The 16,629-nt window shown below is 41.9% G+C and overlaps 1 protein-coding gene across 25 annotated transcripts in view; it reads right to left on the bottom strand.

Annotated features, from left to right (window-relative positions):
* Window positions 1-16,629, bottom strand: part of LOC133477067 (receptor-type tyrosine-protein phosphatase delta-like) — a 168,653-nt gene that overhangs the window by 33,608 nt on the left and 118,416 nt on the right. For 8 of the 25 annotated variants that reach the window (XM_061771382.1, XM_061771384.1, XM_061771387.1 and 5 more), the window contains 12 exons: window positions 12,680-12,868; window positions 9,020-9,037; window positions 7,405-7,515; window positions 6,094-6,105; window positions 5,354-5,623; window positions 4,472-4,581; window positions 3,966-4,163; window positions 2,992-3,117; window positions 2,765-2,912; window positions 2,536-2,681; window positions 2,196-2,340; window positions 905-1,207 (listed from right to left, as the gene is read on the bottom strand). In XM_061771382.1, coding sequence (XP_061627366.1) covers window positions 905-1,207; window positions 2,196-2,340; window positions 2,536-2,681; window positions 2,765-2,912; window positions 2,992-3,117; window positions 3,966-4,163; window positions 4,472-4,581; window positions 5,354-5,623; window positions 6,094-6,105; window positions 7,405-7,515; window positions 9,020-9,037; window positions 12,680-12,868 — 1,776 coding nt within the window. Of the gene's footprint in view, window positions 1-904; window positions 1,208-2,195; window positions 2,341-2,535; window positions 2,682-2,764; window positions 2,913-2,991; window positions 3,118-3,965; window positions 4,164-4,471; window positions 4,582-5,353; window positions 5,624-6,093; window positions 6,106-7,404; window positions 7,516-9,019; window positions 9,038-11,584; window positions 12,658-12,679; window positions 12,869-16,629 lie in introns of those variants that run through there. The other 17 variants (XM_061771391.1, XM_061771401.1, XM_061771394.1 and 14 more) reach the window with 8 other exon arrangements.

Raw genomic sequence — 16,629 nt, 5'->3', positions numbered from 1 at the left:
GTCAAGGGTCACTGACGATGGGCACTTAAACATCAGCGCGGAGGTATTCTCTTTAATTAAAAATAGATTGGGACCAGAAAAATACACTGAAAAACTGATGTAAAAATGCAGCCATCCAAAAAGTCTAAATCTTTAGTGATGTCTGGGAAAAAGGGTCGAAATAGTAAAAAAAAACAAAAAAAAAAACGTGGGTGCTCGAGGAAAAACATGGAGGAAAAAGCAGTGACGGATAAGAAGCAAATGTAGAGAAAGATAAGAATGGCAGATAGAAAAGGATTTGTCGCCACGGGCAGATAAACAGTGGCAGACAGTCAAAGAGAAAATACTGTTATCAAGAAAAAAAAAAAAAAAACCTCTCTTGTGTTGCCAAGAACTACACGCCCCCCCGTAACACTGGAGTCAGTGTTATTGGTGGAACGCTGGGAGTATCAGCCATTAAGTAGGAATAGCCAAAATATCGCTGCCAATGTGACAAAATTAGGCAAACACATTGATAAAACGGGGCTAAAACACATTAAAAACAGCTGTTAAGGTTTTAGGGATTTGGGAGGGCAGTTAGAAGTGAGGAAAGGCCAAGGTTCAGCCAAAGTTATTGAGAGGTATTTGTTATTCCAAGAAAGGGAAATCCCAACATTGGGGTTAGAGAAGAAAAGGGCAAAAAGCGGATAAAAACAGCAGCATGGGAAAAAGGGTTCCTGCGGATGGAGAGAAAGCGGTGGTGAGGGAAGAGAAAAGGGAGTTTTTCCACTTTGTGAAGGGATAAAGGGAAGGTTCTCAAAACTGTTTTCAAATGCATTCTCTAATTAGTTAGTCACAGGTGCTCGGAGCTCATTAGTCGTGTTAGTGGGGTAGAGGTAGCCTTTGATAGCTGGGCGGAGCGTCCTAAGATTGTTTGAAAACATACCATCTTCCTCGGTGCGGATAATCAGCTGTAAACTCTCAGGTCCGTCGCCGGCTTCCGTCTGCGCCCGCACTGTTATTCCGTACTCGGTCCATTTCTCCAGGTTTTGCAAGAGATACGGAGAACCTTCCGTAGGAATGCCGTCAATCCTTTTGGAGGTTTTGTTGACCCCCGTAGCGGAGTACTGGATGGTGTATCCCGTAATGACGCCGTTCTGAAACTCCATAGGCGGTGGTGCCCAACTTACCAGGATGCTGGTAGAAGTGGGGCTGGTGCATGTTATGTCCTGAGGAGGTGCTGAAGGAACTGATTGGCCAGTTTGAGGAGGCAGAGTTGGAATTGTTTTGGGTAAATGTGAGTTGGTGGTGTGTGTGAGTTGTTATTGGGGTGAGGTGGAGGAATGGGGATGGAATGACAAGACAGAGAACAGAAGACAAAGAAACATAAAATGAAAACAAAACACTGGAGAACAGAAGCTATCAAGAAAAATGGCCCTCTGACTAGAAAGCAAGATGACGGAACAACGATACTGGATGATGGGTGTCGACTTCTGTTTGATTGATGAAAAGAGAGTGAATGACTTCAAAGAGACGCGACACAAAATAGACTGACTAGAGCTTTGAACACATAAACATACCTGCCTGGAACTTACTTGTCCTACTCAAGTCTGAGCGCTCGATCCACGATGGAGATCACATCTCCAGCTACAAACGTCTGACTTGTAAACCCACGCTTATACTGAATCTCTTACAGACCTCACATTGATAGCCAACAATAGGAAGAACTTTTACCATACTGCGCCAATCAGGAAAGAACGCCAGGTTTTGGAATTCATGTTTGACATTTGTTGAAATATCAAAACTGAGGTCAATGTAAGTCAGAATTAAGGTTGGCCTATTTGTAACAATGCAAACTAAAAAACGCTAATAATTACAAAAATGTAATAGACATTTTTGCCCCCTCCTCCCCCTTTAAAGTTGTATTTTTAAACTTTTGGTTGGTTTGTTTGTGTGCAAATTATGCTCCAAATATTAGCTTTCAGGTGCATGGAATGTGGGAAAGGAAATTCAATTTTGGATCAAATCCATGACTTGTTTGCACTTGTTAATGACTTTTAATGACCAAATGACGGTACATGTGGAAGGTAGGTATCTACGCTGAGCTACTGCTTGACCTTGGTGCTTGTGTGCACTCTACATCCAAGTTATATCGTCACTACTTTTGCATTGTCCAAATAAAGCCTGCCTCTTTTCGCACACCCCAGTCACACTGTACAATATGCAGCTGTACTTACGCGTCTGGGGCGTGTCAACGGAAACCTCGTTGGTATATGCACCGATGCCATGTTTGCTACGGGCAGCCAGTTGGAAAGTATAGGCTGAGAAAGGCTTGAGGTTCTTCAACAGGTAGGAGGTTGTCGGCTCAAAGCTCACTTTCTTCTAAAGGGGACGTGAAGATACAAGGACATGAACGTAACTTCTCATCCGTCGCTCAAGACTGTAAATATCAATAACCGTAACGCAAATTCCACGAACAGGCACTCCAAAATGTTGAGACCCGAATTGCCCATTGGTGTGAATGGTAGTCCATTTCCTTTTGACGTCCAACCAACAATCAAATGAGCAAACCCTCACCTCCTCTGTATCGTCTGCTCGTCGATAAACCAGTTCATATCCTGTGATCTGGTTGTCGGGGCCGCCCTGGGGTGGCGCTACCCAGGACAACAGGATACTCGTCTCAGATTTGGCCTCTCCTTTGAACTCTGAAGGCTGGGATGGGACTACAGAGTGCAAGAACACGGTCATTATTATCTTAATTGCTTTTATCTGCCACAAGGTGAGATTCAAATGTATGGTGTCTTACCGCCAGTCTTGGCAATAATCTGCAGGTCCTGGGAAAGAGGACCATCTCCAACAGAGGTGAAAGCCAACACTCGGATGTAATACGTCTTGTTCGGAGTCAAACCCTGAATGGTGATGAAGTTGGCGCTCCGCACCATCTGCTTTTCCCACTGCATCGCAAGGCAATACGTCAACACACGCGCTGACACACACTCGGCAACTCTTCGGTCACACGCAATGAACAAATACCTGGTTGACTGGCAGCGTGTTGTCTGAGGTATAATACACCCTGTAGCCCACAACTTGCCCGTTTGGTTCCTCTGGCTCATCCCAGTGGATGATCGCCGTTGTTGTGCTCAACATGCGACCTCTGACCTGTGAGCCAAACAGCAATAGTTCAAGTTTGGCGTGTCCTTCTAGTACTAATTAAAGGAAAGGTACAGTATATGCAAATGTGTCTTTTAAACTGGACATTCAATTTAAATACAGTGGTACCTTGGTGTACACGTAACAAAACAATATATTTCAACGGGGAAAGTTGACTTGAGATACAAGTGACTTGACGCACAAGTGTGGTCACAGAATGGATTGAACTCGTAAGGCAAGGCACCTCTGTATTTAAGACCCTTTGACGCTAATATGACTTCCATTTTTTGGAAAGATTTACCAAATTATAAGTACAGAATTGTGCAAAACATCTCAGTAAAATGAAAGATTAAGAAAAAGTAAAGAGGTCAAGACCAGCCCCAGATTGACTAACTACACATTAGTATGTATGTATGTATGTATGTATGTCTGTCTGTATGTAGTATGCCACCCGGAATCCTCCAATTTCTCATGATAGTGTGTCAAAACATCAATTTAAACACTAATGTCCTCTTATATTAAACGGAAATGACAACTATCCTCTAGCTCTGATGGACTGTTACAAACATACAAAATTGGACAGATTACTGCAAAGAATTCAATGTACCCTCTGGTTGAGAGCTAGCTAGCAAGTGATAGCTAGATTGATAGCTAAATAGATAGATGGATGGATAGATAGATAGCTGGATAGATACTTTATTCATCCTTTCGTGGAAATTCAGTGTATTCAGGTAGCTGAATCCCAATTTTTGAATGCCACATTCTTACGTCCAGGCCAAGACTGAATAACTTTGGTGAACACATTCAATTTCGGCTGCCCGACAAGTCACTGTGTACTTTCAAGGCGTGGCCCTTACTTGTCGGGGAGGCGAGGAGGGCGCCTGCTCCGCAGTGCGAGCCTCCACCACTTCGCTGGACGGACCCTGGCCGATGGTGTTAACAGCTGCCACGCGGAAGTCATAATGGGAGTAAGGGCTGAGGCCACCCACACTGTAGCGAGTGGTGGCGATGCCATCAATCTCTTTATAGGGGTCCTCTGAGCCTTTGGAACGGTGCTGGAGCGAGAGAGAGTGCAACAAGATATAAGACACAATAACATGCGGGCATTAAACCAGCACACTGGATGATTTACGACACAACATGAGGGATGAGCTGTGGATAGAATGTTTGGTCACGCAACATTACACGAATAAATGCCAGCAATGGGGAAAATGGAAGCTTTTAGTTTAGTATTATTATTATTTTTTTTTACAGTTTGAACTACTATTACTCTGTTTCATTTTGTACATATTCAACTTGGCTCGAGCCAAGTGATGCAGTAGCAACTTGCACAAGTCGGTGTGTTTGTGCGGCTGTCACTTACTTGTATGATATAATAGGAAACAGGTTCGGGGTTGCCAGAGTCCCAGGTGAGAGTGATGCTTGTTGCAGTCCTCTCAGTCACCACGGGTGTGCCAGGAGCCTTTGGGAGAGCTGAAGGCATTGCGGCGTTAAGATTTAGTGCATCTTAAAAACTGATCATTCAAAGATAATTCACCAATGCCAATACAAGCAATATGAATGATCAAAAGAACCTGAAATATGTAATAGCACATGAAATTTGGACTTCAGGTTAGAGATGACTTAAATTAGTAAAGCCTCTCAAATGTATACGTACTGTAATTTCAAGTGGTGGAATATCACATAAAGGACTCATGCAAAACACTATAAAGTGCAGTCATGATTGCTGACCTTAGTGCATTTTTATCATTCCAAAAGTGTCATTATATTTATAATGGTATACCCAAAAAAAAACACTTTTCGTTCAATATATTAATTTTAATGTTCATTATTCAAGATTACGACCTTTCTCTGCTCATTGGCTTGGAGAAATCACAAGGGTTTAGTGATGCGTATGATGTCCGTTTCGACTTAAGTCAAAGTAACCAAATATGGTCCCGTGCCCTATAAAGTGCTAACGAAAACAAGTGGAGAAGATTTTCATCCATTTCATTCACTGTATTTGTAAAATATATCACATTATTCCTCCCGGACAACTAACTTTACTTCAGACTTAGACCTTTCTCCTTGTGCTTTCGATGGAAGTTGACTTTCAGAGTGCCCAGTTATGCATAAAAGAAAGTGAAAATTGGAATGGAATTGAATGAAAGACTTTTGAGATACAAGGTCAAAGAAACCCTTGCCTCCGCTCTTACTCGCTGCAGCGCTCTGCTCATGCAGAAGCTCCCTTTTGTTTCCCCCTCACCTTTGACAATAATCTGCGCCACCGCCTCAATAACGCCGAGCGTTGACATGGCAACGCAGGTGTAATTGTTGGACTGGCGCACATCCGTCAGTTCGAGGACATTGCGGCCGATGGGCATATCGTCCTCTGGAGTCAGGTCCTCGGCCCCCAGCATCCACTTTACGTAGGGCATGGGCGAGCCCACTGCCACGCAGGTGATGTTGACGTTACCCCCTGGCATGATCTCACTGTCCGCCGGGGGGATGGAGAACCGAGGGGGGACGCGACGCACTGGACCGCGCAGCAATTAAAACAGAAAGGCAGGAAAGGAAGAGCCATTAGACATTTATGAGAGTGTTGTTGAGTAACGTGCAATGCAGTGGATCACAATGGGGACCTGTGCAACTGTTTTCCTGCTGCCACATGCTTTCAAATGAAGTTTTGTGGCAATCAGAAAAGACAGCAAACATTCCAACAGTCAGGTAAGTCATCACTTGGGTGCATGCGATATGGAAATGTTTTATTCATGGTGCTAGCACCAGGAAATAAATATTTTATGCATGAAGATACAAATGATACCCAGAAAAACAAAACACATGTACACTCAGAAAGAAAAAAAGAACTGCACAGCACATCAAATAGGCAGAAAACACCAACACACATGGTTTATAATAATAATAATAATAATTCACAAATGAATGGTTTTCTTAATCGAAGAAAAGAAACACTCAACAGAGTCACACTGTTTTCACAGTACCAACCTTCTCGGAGCTCTGCCGAGGGAGAAAGGACAGAGAGGGGGCGGCGTATGGAAGAGGAGGAGGGGGTAAAGAGAGGAAAATGGCCAATATCAGAGAAGAGACAGGGAGAGAAAACACGTTAGACACGGGAGTGTAGCGGCCGACAAGAGGGGAAGTGCAAAAGAAAAAGGAGGAAAAAACAGAAGCTGTGGAGGGCTGTCAAAAACTCACTTGAATGCGCAACAACAATTTTGTGCGCCTGCAAGTACTAGACACGCATCACCAACTCGGTTGTTTGCGTTTGTTTCTAATCGCCGGAGCGTGCAACAATCAGGCTGTTTAAAGGTGGCCTTTTCTTTCATGTTTGAGTTGGTTGGGGTGGCAACAGAGCAAAAGGCCTCAGGATGAAAAATGTCTTCAAATCTCAAACGTGTGTGGGAATGGGCGCTTTTAAAGTGCTCGAAGAGGTGAGGCGCCTGTCAGATTTTGGCTAGAAACACGAGAAGTCCTAACAAGATGATGATTTGTTTTCTTTTGGAGGTCTAAAGGCTAAGAAGGGAGGGCAGAGAGATTAATAGCCTCAGTAAAAACACTCCGCTCTGCGTTGAATGTGTGGAAAGACGACCCTTGTTTTGGAAAGGCTCTTTTATGGCCTGGCAGTGAAATCGGTTAAATCATATGGCGTTGCATATAATATCATAAAATATATCATTGAATTAACATACATTCCTGGAAGTAAAATAATAAAAAAAGTATACTTCATTTATACTGTCTAGGTTGTGTATCTTTTTTATAGTCCATATTGGTATCTATATTACCTTATACTATATACTGTATCTGTACATAAAGATGTCTCAGACAGTCTCCTGAATCCTAACTTTTATTCCGTTACCCTGAAGGCCTAGACTGACTTACCATGATATCCTGTTATGTCATATTTATTTTATGACTACTACTATACTACAATCACTCAGTTTTATCATCATTACATATTTATACATATTTTATACATCCCAAAAACATGCGTGGTAGGTTAATTGAGGACTCTAAATTGCCCATAGGTGTGAATGTGAGTGCAAATGATTGTTTGTTCATATGTGCCCAGCGATTGGCTGGCGAATGTGGTGAAAAATTTTATACAATATTGCAGTGTCCAGTAGTATTTTCCTCACACCTTGTTTTAAAACTTCACAGTAAACTTCTGCTTTACAAATGCCACATCTGCTTTTGTGTGCGGTATCATTTTTCATTCACGTAATTACAGCCACCCTAGTGGAGTCCATTATTTGATTAGTATTTGGTCTTTCAGTGCCCTTCAAGACCTTCTCTTACCGCGGACATAGAGGTTCGCCGGGGTGGAATAGCGAGTTCCGTCGCTGTTGGTGGCAACACACTCATACTTGCCCTGGTCAGACTCTTCGCTCATTTCAATCTGCAGTGCACCTGAATGCAGGAATCAGGAAATGAAAATATACAGAGAGGAGGAAAGAAACACAAAAACATTGAAGGTACAGTCATTTAACACATCCTTATCTGATACAGAACATTTATTATCATAAAGGACAAATGAGTTTGACTATCAGCAAAAAGTGAACTCGGTGGAGGAGAGGGCTAAAAAAAAAAAAAAAAAAAAGAGCCCGTTCAGCGGGGACACATTTCTGTCACTCTCAGCAAAAATCTCCTCAAAACAAAGGTCAGCACCCTGATTTAGAAATGGGAGGGAAACAAAAAGTCCTTAAGAGGGAATATGGTTCTTCATGCAAGACAGAAATTAATAAGCCAAGCAGTCAACATGTTGAGAAATCCAGTCACAAAACTGTCTGAAAATTGAGATGCAATTACATCACTTTTCAAAACATTGCCATGGGAATAACACAACCCTGACTTTCTCGGATCCACCAATGGGATCAGGAGTGTGATGTCATTAAATGCACACCCAATAAAAGTGGTAAAGAAATCAAATTACCTTTATTAAGGCCAACAGATTAAAAAAAATAAAATAAACGACATACGCAAAGCCTTTGGAAGGGGGCCGATGCTTTCTCACTCCCTGAAAATAGAAAAACTGTCAAAAAAGTCAACCAGAGGTTTTTTTGATGGTGTTGGAAGGCAAAAAAGCGCCCATAAAAACTTTATCAAAAAAGTGGTTGTTTGGGGCTTTTTATCAGTAATGAGAGAGAAGAGAGAAAGCAATGGTTGGAAAAAACAGAACAAAAACTCATGAAGAAACCTGTGTGTGCGTGTGTTTGTGTGCGCGTGTGTGTGTGTGTAGGTGTGTGTGTGCGCATGTGTGTGTGTATGCAAGTACCCTAATGTCTGAAAGTGTGTCTTCGCCATCTGGACATTTCGAGTTGAGTGAATAACAGCTGGGAGGCAAAACAAAACTGGGACGTTTGATTGGGTAAATATAGACAATGCAGAAAGAAAGGGGGCGGGGACAAGCTTAGGTCAAGACCATCTCCCCAAAAAAGAGAAGGAAACCAGGTCATCAAAAAAAGCAAAAAAGGCTAAGAAAACAGGATTACTGTCACCCTAAACTAAGGAACATAAAAACACACAATGCTTAAGATCGAAGGTAGGGTCGATGTTAAGACGCTAATTGATATTAAAGTGATGGGTACAAAAGAGGAATTCACTATATGATGATTAAGGAAGCAATGGAATTCTGTTAACGAGTGTGGGGCTGACATGGTAAAATGAACAGATGAGCAGATAATGAAAAGATGAGAAGAGGGAAGGTGATGAAAAGTCAATGTAATGAATTGCTCGCTCAATTCCAACCCCCCTCCTCTCGCTCCTCTTCCCACTGCAGATGTGAAGCAGCTGGATGAGTGGCAACGCACAGATTCACTCATCCTGAGCTGCTTCCTACACTGGTGCAAGGGGAAGCAGAGGGTTGGAATGGAATCAGGCCACTGTGTCACGTTGGTCCTCCCAGCAGTCTTACCTCGTATGGGCGTGCCACCTGAGTGGGCAATGAATGCACGAGATTAGAGAGGGAGAAGAAGAAGAAAATGTTAGTGCCACAGGAGGGGAAAGGGGCAAGGGAAGGATACTGAAAGAACTGAGGGACTAACTCGGAAAGAAGAACCAAATTAGACAGAAAAACAAAGAAAGAGCCGAAAAAGATAACGAGAAAGAATACGCTTCAAGAGACAGATTGTGAAAGGCAAAGTGACAGAGCTAAAAGGAGATGCGTTATTGAGTGAACGTCATTGATTGATTTGGGCAGCAGGGTAGTGGACGTCTCTAAGACTCGGAATATATTTCATGCTCACTATTAACCTGTTCCCCGTGTGGCTCAAAATCCGTGCTATGCTGCGTAAATGTGTCCTTTTGCGTTGTTTTTCTAATGGTGGTGGGGGGAAATCCCACCACCAACACTTTAACACTACTAGGCACACGATGTACCATCAGGCTAAAATGTTTCTGGAGTGACTACATGAGGTTCTGACAGCGAAGACATTTACAACGATCTGAAACGTCATCTTAAATGTCAAGCTCAAGCTTCACGAAATCAGAGCGCAACCGTGTAGACCAGAATGCACTGAAAATGAATCTTTTATTTGAAGCTTTCATAACTTGCTAAAATTATCGCAAGTTGATGGATAATTTGGGATGAATTTAGCCTGAAAATGTTAGTACATTTTAAATGAATTATGGAGTACCATACGAGTCTTCGAGAGACAACAGTGAGGCTCTAAGCTGCCCTCATTTCATTTACCCGTTTTCCACTACATGGCACCTACTCCTGACCCTGGACCCTAACCCTAACCCTGGACAGGGTTGCAAGAGCTGACTGATCAGACCACATGGATGACGTGATTTGTCAGCATCAAAATTACGATTTGAGGACACACGGCTTGACATGACAAAAGTAACGTATCCTAACATCGGCCTACCCTGTTGTTGTGCTTCAGCTCTGGACTCTGCAGTATTACAGTATACGTCACAGTCTGTCTGTTTTCTTGCTGCTCTTAGTCTCAAGAAAATGTTTCTCCTTACGTGGCCAACAGCCAATTAAAGATGTTTTTTTTTTTTTTTTTTTTTTTGCTAGCATGTCTCATTCCAATGAAGTGCGTTGGATGTGGCGTGGTTTTCAGTTTCCCACCATAATAGGAAAACTGACAAACCCAAAACAAGTAGAGTTGCGATAAGATATTAACATATAATAGAGAAGGGGCAAATGAGTTAAACTGACTAAAGACCCTTTCCTATTTAAAAAAAATACAGTAAATCACTGTGTTTCTTGTTTACGAAAAATGTAGGCATGTAGCATAGTGCCTCCTTTTAGATGGATTTCTTGGCGGGTTACACGACGTGTTGCACTGGCACAAGAGGTCAGCCGTCACACGGCAAAAGAAGGCATGCTCATCTACCGTCGTACTTACTTACGTTTCCCATTAGATTGTTTTATATCGGCATAGGAGTGTGTTTTTCATACAAACATTTCCTGTAATAATGACTTTACTACACGTTAGCGTAGGTCAGTGATTGACTACGGCGTGTTCCAAATGACTTAAAATCGGGCTATGTCGCTGCCATTGGAATGGAGCTCGGAGCGTATTATATTTTTGTTTTTTTCTACCTTGTCGAAGCAACTACAACAATTTGACCTACGCAGATGACTGTAAAAAGTGGAAAAACACATGCCAGATAATCAGTTATTTGCAGGAGCTCAACTATCTTTCTTTTGAGCTGTTCAGACACGGAATCTTCAAAAACAACAGAAGCTATAAAACACATAAGAACCGCAATTCTGTGAAATGGATGATAGCGCTGACATTCCCCCCAAAGTTAATTAAAAAAAGAACGTATTGTGTAGATTTGTATTTTTTTTTTACCTGCTGATATTGTCTTGCACTGGTATAGAGAACCAGTGGTAACAAGGTTAGCCGTAATGTATACAGGCTACACCGTACAGGTACTGTCTAGAATCCTGAAATCGAGTAGCCATCGATTTCCTTACAGTGGCCCTGCTCAAGACCTACCTAACAGACATCTAGAGTTGAACACTTATCGACTGGCAACTCTATATTGTGGACTGGGGGAAAGTAAGTAGGTGAGTGAATGACAGAGTGAGTGAGGGAAGGAATAATTAAATAAGTGAAGGAGTGGAAAAAGTAAATTGGCGAGTGTGAGGGGGGATTTTTTATAATTCGCTGGGTGTGGAAAGGTTGCAGGTGCACAGGTGAAGGTGAGGCCAACTGCACGTATGTCTAGTGTGACAGAAATGTGTAAGAATGTTATAGCTATGAATGCACATTGATGTGTGCACTTATGTGTCTTTTTATGTATTCTGTGTCTCATTTTAAGACATTTGCAGGCTAGCGTTTGAGTGTTGGTATGCATGTCTGTGTCCAGTGTAGCTGTTAGTACAGTGCATGCCATGCGTTTTAATAACGCCTTAATGTTGTAAAGGTGAGCAATAGTAGGAACAGCAGCAACATTAGTGAAAGGTATATAGAAGAGTGGACAGTGAGGGTGTGGACCTCGGGACAAAAGCACTTACCAAATGACTCTGTGGTTAAAAAGATACAAAGAGAAAAGAAACAGCATAGACATGGCATTACAATGGGTCCATTGATTACACACCTTGACAAACACTGGATCTCCCACCCCCAAAAAGTCAAAGGTAGTAAAGAATCTATGACATATACAGTAGCTATGACATGAAACATTATGCTTATTTATGAACTCATTAAAAGTATGACATATTTTAAATTCCAGATGTACAGTAGCTTTGCAATTACTGTATTTAAAAATGTAATTTTTAATTTTGAAACGTGAAAGGCGTAACGGGAATTTGGGTTGAGCCAGCAAGTTCAACAAGCAGGTACGGAAGCATAGACATTTTTTTTTTTAGACTTGGGAAACCAATCACAAGAGAGGGTTTTGTGTCAGAGTTGATCCCTGGAAGAGGGTAGCAGGAAGGGATTGAGAAGACTCATTGGGGGTTTACACACTACTGTGGCTATACAAAAAAACCAAAAAACAAATAAAAAAAACCATAATGAGACAGAATTGTGAGGCCATTTTGGGTTTTGATTTCCACAAATTGTCATTATGATTTCACTCAGAAAAAAGGACAAAGAGAGTTATTTTATTAATTTGATTAGTCACAGCAGTGAGATTGCTTGGACGAGGCAATTCCTTTCGAACACGCCACCATTACGTGGGCTTATATTTTGACTTGGTCCAAAAAATAAATTGAATGGACAAACTTTATGGCTCTTTAGTCAAATAAACTGTGCCGTAATGGTGATTTGCTCAGGAAGGCCTCAGACTGTTTGGAGCAAAGTTGAGAAAGTTAGGAGTTTTCATTTTCAAAGTCCAAGAAGAGTTTTACAGGGATTGGCAACCGTCCAAGGCAACTCATAGCAGCGGCAGCAACAGCAGCAGCAGCAGCAGCAGCAGCAGAGGGGGACAGCAGAAGAACACGGCCAGTAACCACGGCAGGAAGTGTGAGAAACAGCAGTCGGGGAAAGGTTCACAAAAGGCCAACAGAAATATGAAAAGGATTGGAGAATATTGAAGCTCTTCAGGTGGAACTAAATGTGGGATTTCAGGGAGGGACAAGAGCTACCGGACAAAAATCATCGGTTACCTGAGCGCAGCTGCTTGATTCGTCCATTGTTACTGGATGTGTTGACTGGCAGGAAATCCTTGAACCAAGAAATTTCTGGGTCAGGGTTTCCACTAGCCGCACAGAGCATGGTGGCGGTCCGAGAGCGTTCGACCACTTTCAGCTGGGGACCCATATCTATGGTGGGGAACCCCGAAGGCAGCTGGTCCTCTGCAAGGATTAGAGACATGCGTCAGAACAGAGGTGTGCAGTGTTTTTACCTGTTTATACTGTATAAACCCACATGTATTAGGATTAAAAAGCATTGCATCACATGCGGGATAAAGCTGGATCAAATGTGGATGGAGATATTATGGCTTCGTCCTGAGGGAAATTTCACACACGGCCTTGTGTGGGGGATTGTACTGACATCAGGCCATCACATTGTCATGTTTGCTCTTAAATTTACTACAGCTCAATGAGATATCCACCTAATTACCATTATTCCCACGCATTGTGGCTATCGAAGTAGCATCGGGAGAGGTGAAAGGGAGCAGTCACACCAGGCGAAAAAATTGTCAAAAGAACGGAAAAAACACGCACTGCTCATACTTAGAAAAAAGAACATTTCACTGTTCCAACAAATATCTTGACCGCATTGGCTGCCTTGATAAGATTAGAGGTCGGTATACAGATTACAGTACTTTTAGATAATAATAATAATAAATCAAATTTGTACAGCGCTTTTCTCATTACACAATGTAGTAGCGTTGAAGGTTTCATAGCAAAGTAACATATTAAAAAGCTCGAAGAGGGGGCATTCAGTACAGCCTCAGGCACTTAACAATATCCATCCATCCATCCATCCATCCATCCACCTTCTGTACCGCTTTACCCTCACGCGGGACACGGGCGTGCTGGAGCATATCCCAGCAATCTTCGGGCGAAAGGCGGGGTACACCCTGAACTGGTTGCCAGCCAATCCCAGGGCACATATAAACAAACAACCATTCGCACTCACATTCACACCGAAGGGCCATTTAGAATCTTCAATCAACCTACCAAGCATGTTTTATGGATGCGTGAGGAAACTGGAGTACCCGGAGAAAACATGCAAACACCAAACAGGCGGGGCCGGAATTTGAACCCCGGTCCTCAGAACTGTGAGGCAGATGTGCTAACCAACCCACTTCACAATATGCACAGCGAAAACTTTGAAAAGAATAAGCAGTTTTTCCATGCTCTCTTGGGTGTGTTATTGTTCCGGTTATCCATGAATATCTTTTAAACCAAACTCAAAATGTCAAGCTATCCCATAAATTATTACATAAACTACTCCATTTGATTGCCTTTGGATTTTGTGTTTTTATTTATTTATTTCTTACATTTTTTTATGGAGTCTTCCACACTCCTCAGACATTTAATATTATGGGACAACCAATTAGCTAAGGTTTCATTTTGAACCGAAGATTCTTTTGTTTGGTAACACAAGTGGACATTCCGTTGTTTATGATACTGTACCTGGACCATTAAAGTTGACAATACAGTCAGGTTTTAAAAATACGGCCAGATCAAATGAAATAAGTAAGAAAAAAAAAAAATCTAAACTTAAAAAAATATGATGAATGAGACACATTTTTGGCCCATGTTGACATCTCAAATACTAACTTACACACGAAATTTGAACACGAATCCAATGAAACGGTGACCTGAGTTCTATGCGCATAAAATGCAGATGGGCCATCGTGTATTTTATTTATTTAATGTCCCTTGGTAGGTGACAATACGTCAACAAACGGCTGAGTCATCCATGACAAAAACAGACAAGGAAAGAGACTTTGTGGTCGTGCATATGTTTGAGCTCAAAGGTACTTTAACTTTTGTCCCCCCACTCCTCCTGTTTAAAAAAAATAAAAAATTAAAATCCCTTGTGATCCCTTTCAACCACACCGAGCCTCATTAACGGGAAATCCTAGCATCGAACCTCACCAAGGAGATGCTAATTCTGGTACTAACCCATCGAACTGTAGCCAGCGGCTCGTGACGCACTAGCTTTGAAAGCGCAGATGTGTGTGGCCTTTTAACAGCTCTGCTTTCAATCAATCACAACAGTGACAAATGGAAACATGGACATCATAAACCAAAGTGAACAAGATGAGGCGTTCGTGCGATGGCCAGCACGTGCGGGTGGGTGGATGTAAAACAGCTACATTGGCAAAAAAAAAAAAAGAAGTGACATTGAATAGCGAGACAAAGGAAGGAAAAGAGGGCCCCAAAAAAGAAAGTAAGAAAGAACAGAAAGACAGACATGAAGAGAGAGGGAGCACAAGGGAGAGAATGCGGCATCACAATCGTGATTCTCCCTGCTTTCATTATGCAAACACTTACTTCAAAGAAAGCCCCTCATAGGCAGCTCTAATGCATTCTATTTCATCTACCTGGAGTGGGACACTGCGCTCAACGGTGAGAACTGAGGACACTTGGTTAAAAAAGATGCTCCCAATCACGTGTTTGGGCAGATACACATAAAATTGTTGGTGCCCCTCTGTTCGTGAAAGAAAACCCACAACTTATTAAGACAATCACTGCAATCTTAACGATTTTTGTAACTTTCAATGAGACATCTGCACCCTCAGCAGGTATTTTGGCCCCCTCTGGAGCTAACTGCTCCAGTTGTCTCAGGTTTGAAGGGGGCTTTCTCCAGACGGCATGTTTCAGCTCCTTCCACAGATGTTCAATAAGATTTAGACAAGGGCTGATCAAAGGCAACTTCAGCATAGTCCAATGTTTTGCTCTTAGCCATTCTTGGGTGTTTTTCACTGTGTCTCTTGGGTCATTATCCTTTTGCAAGACCCCTGACCACACTTTCTGACACTGGGTAGCTCATTTCTTTCGAGAATACCTTGATAGTCTTTAAGATTCTAGACGCACTGTGCCATATGTAGCAACGCACCCCCAGAACACAACAGAGCATCTTCCATGTTTCACAGTAGGGACAGTGTTCTTTTCCTGCTATGCTTCATTTTTGCATCTGTGAATATAGAGTTGATTTGCCTTGCCAAAAAGTTACATTTTTTCTCTCGTCTGCTCATAGGACATTCTCCCAGAAGCATTGTGGCTTGTCAACATTCAGATTGGCATATTCCAATCTCGCTTTTTACAATTTATTTTCAACAGCGGTGTCATCCTTGGTAGTCTCCCATGGAGTCAACATTGGCTCAAACAATGACAGATAGTGCAATATGACACTGATGTACCTTGACCTTGGAGTTCACCTTTAATTTCTTTGGAGGTTTTTCTGGGCTCTATAGTTGCCATTTGTTTTCATCTCTTCAATTTGTCATCAATTTTCTTCCTGCGGACATGTCCAGGGAGGTTGACTACAGTCCGGTGGATCTTCAATTTCTGAACATATGCAACTGTAGTCACAGGAACATCAAGCGACTTGGAGTTGGTCTCACAACCTTAACCTATAATGTTAAACACCAGTAATGAAGAAAAAAATAAAGCACATAAGTTTTTAAGCAGTTGCCCTTACTGCTGCAAAAACTCTCACCAGAACCTAATCCAATAAATTGTAAGGATGAACGTTATGGCAAAGAACTGCATGTTAAAAGATATTTAATTTGGGTATGGCTGTTTAGGCAGACCTCATCTAAAAATCACACTGTAGTTGACAACATATAACAAACAAGTTATATACCGGTACAAAATCACAGTTCTTTGAAAAAAAATACAACCAAATAGGTTAAAATAATCACAAAATGCTCTTTAAAATAATGTTTTATCCTGAGTATTGGGCTAATATCATAATATTTGCTAATGCTATTGATTTCATGTGTCACCTGTGAGGACATTTTACTGATTTACATTTCCAGGAGCCCGTAACCACTATTTGCCACACCCACCAAAAAAGCAAAGGTTTGGTCTTGAGATGAAAATGGTTTCTCTTGGTAACAGTTATTTTTGCTGCAAAAGGCAGAGTGAGGACA

Source organism: Phyllopteryx taeniolatus, chromosome 4 (genome assembly GCF_024500385.1).
Source record: "Phyllopteryx taeniolatus isolate TA_2022b chromosome 4, UOR_Ptae_1.2, whole genome shotgun sequence".
Lineage (NCBI taxonomy): Eukaryota > Metazoa > Chordata > Actinopteri > Syngnathiformes > Syngnathidae > Phyllopteryx > Phyllopteryx taeniolatus.
The sequence above is the reverse complement of the archived record's forward strand: the minus strand, read 5'-3'. Positions and strand labels throughout refer to the sequence as shown.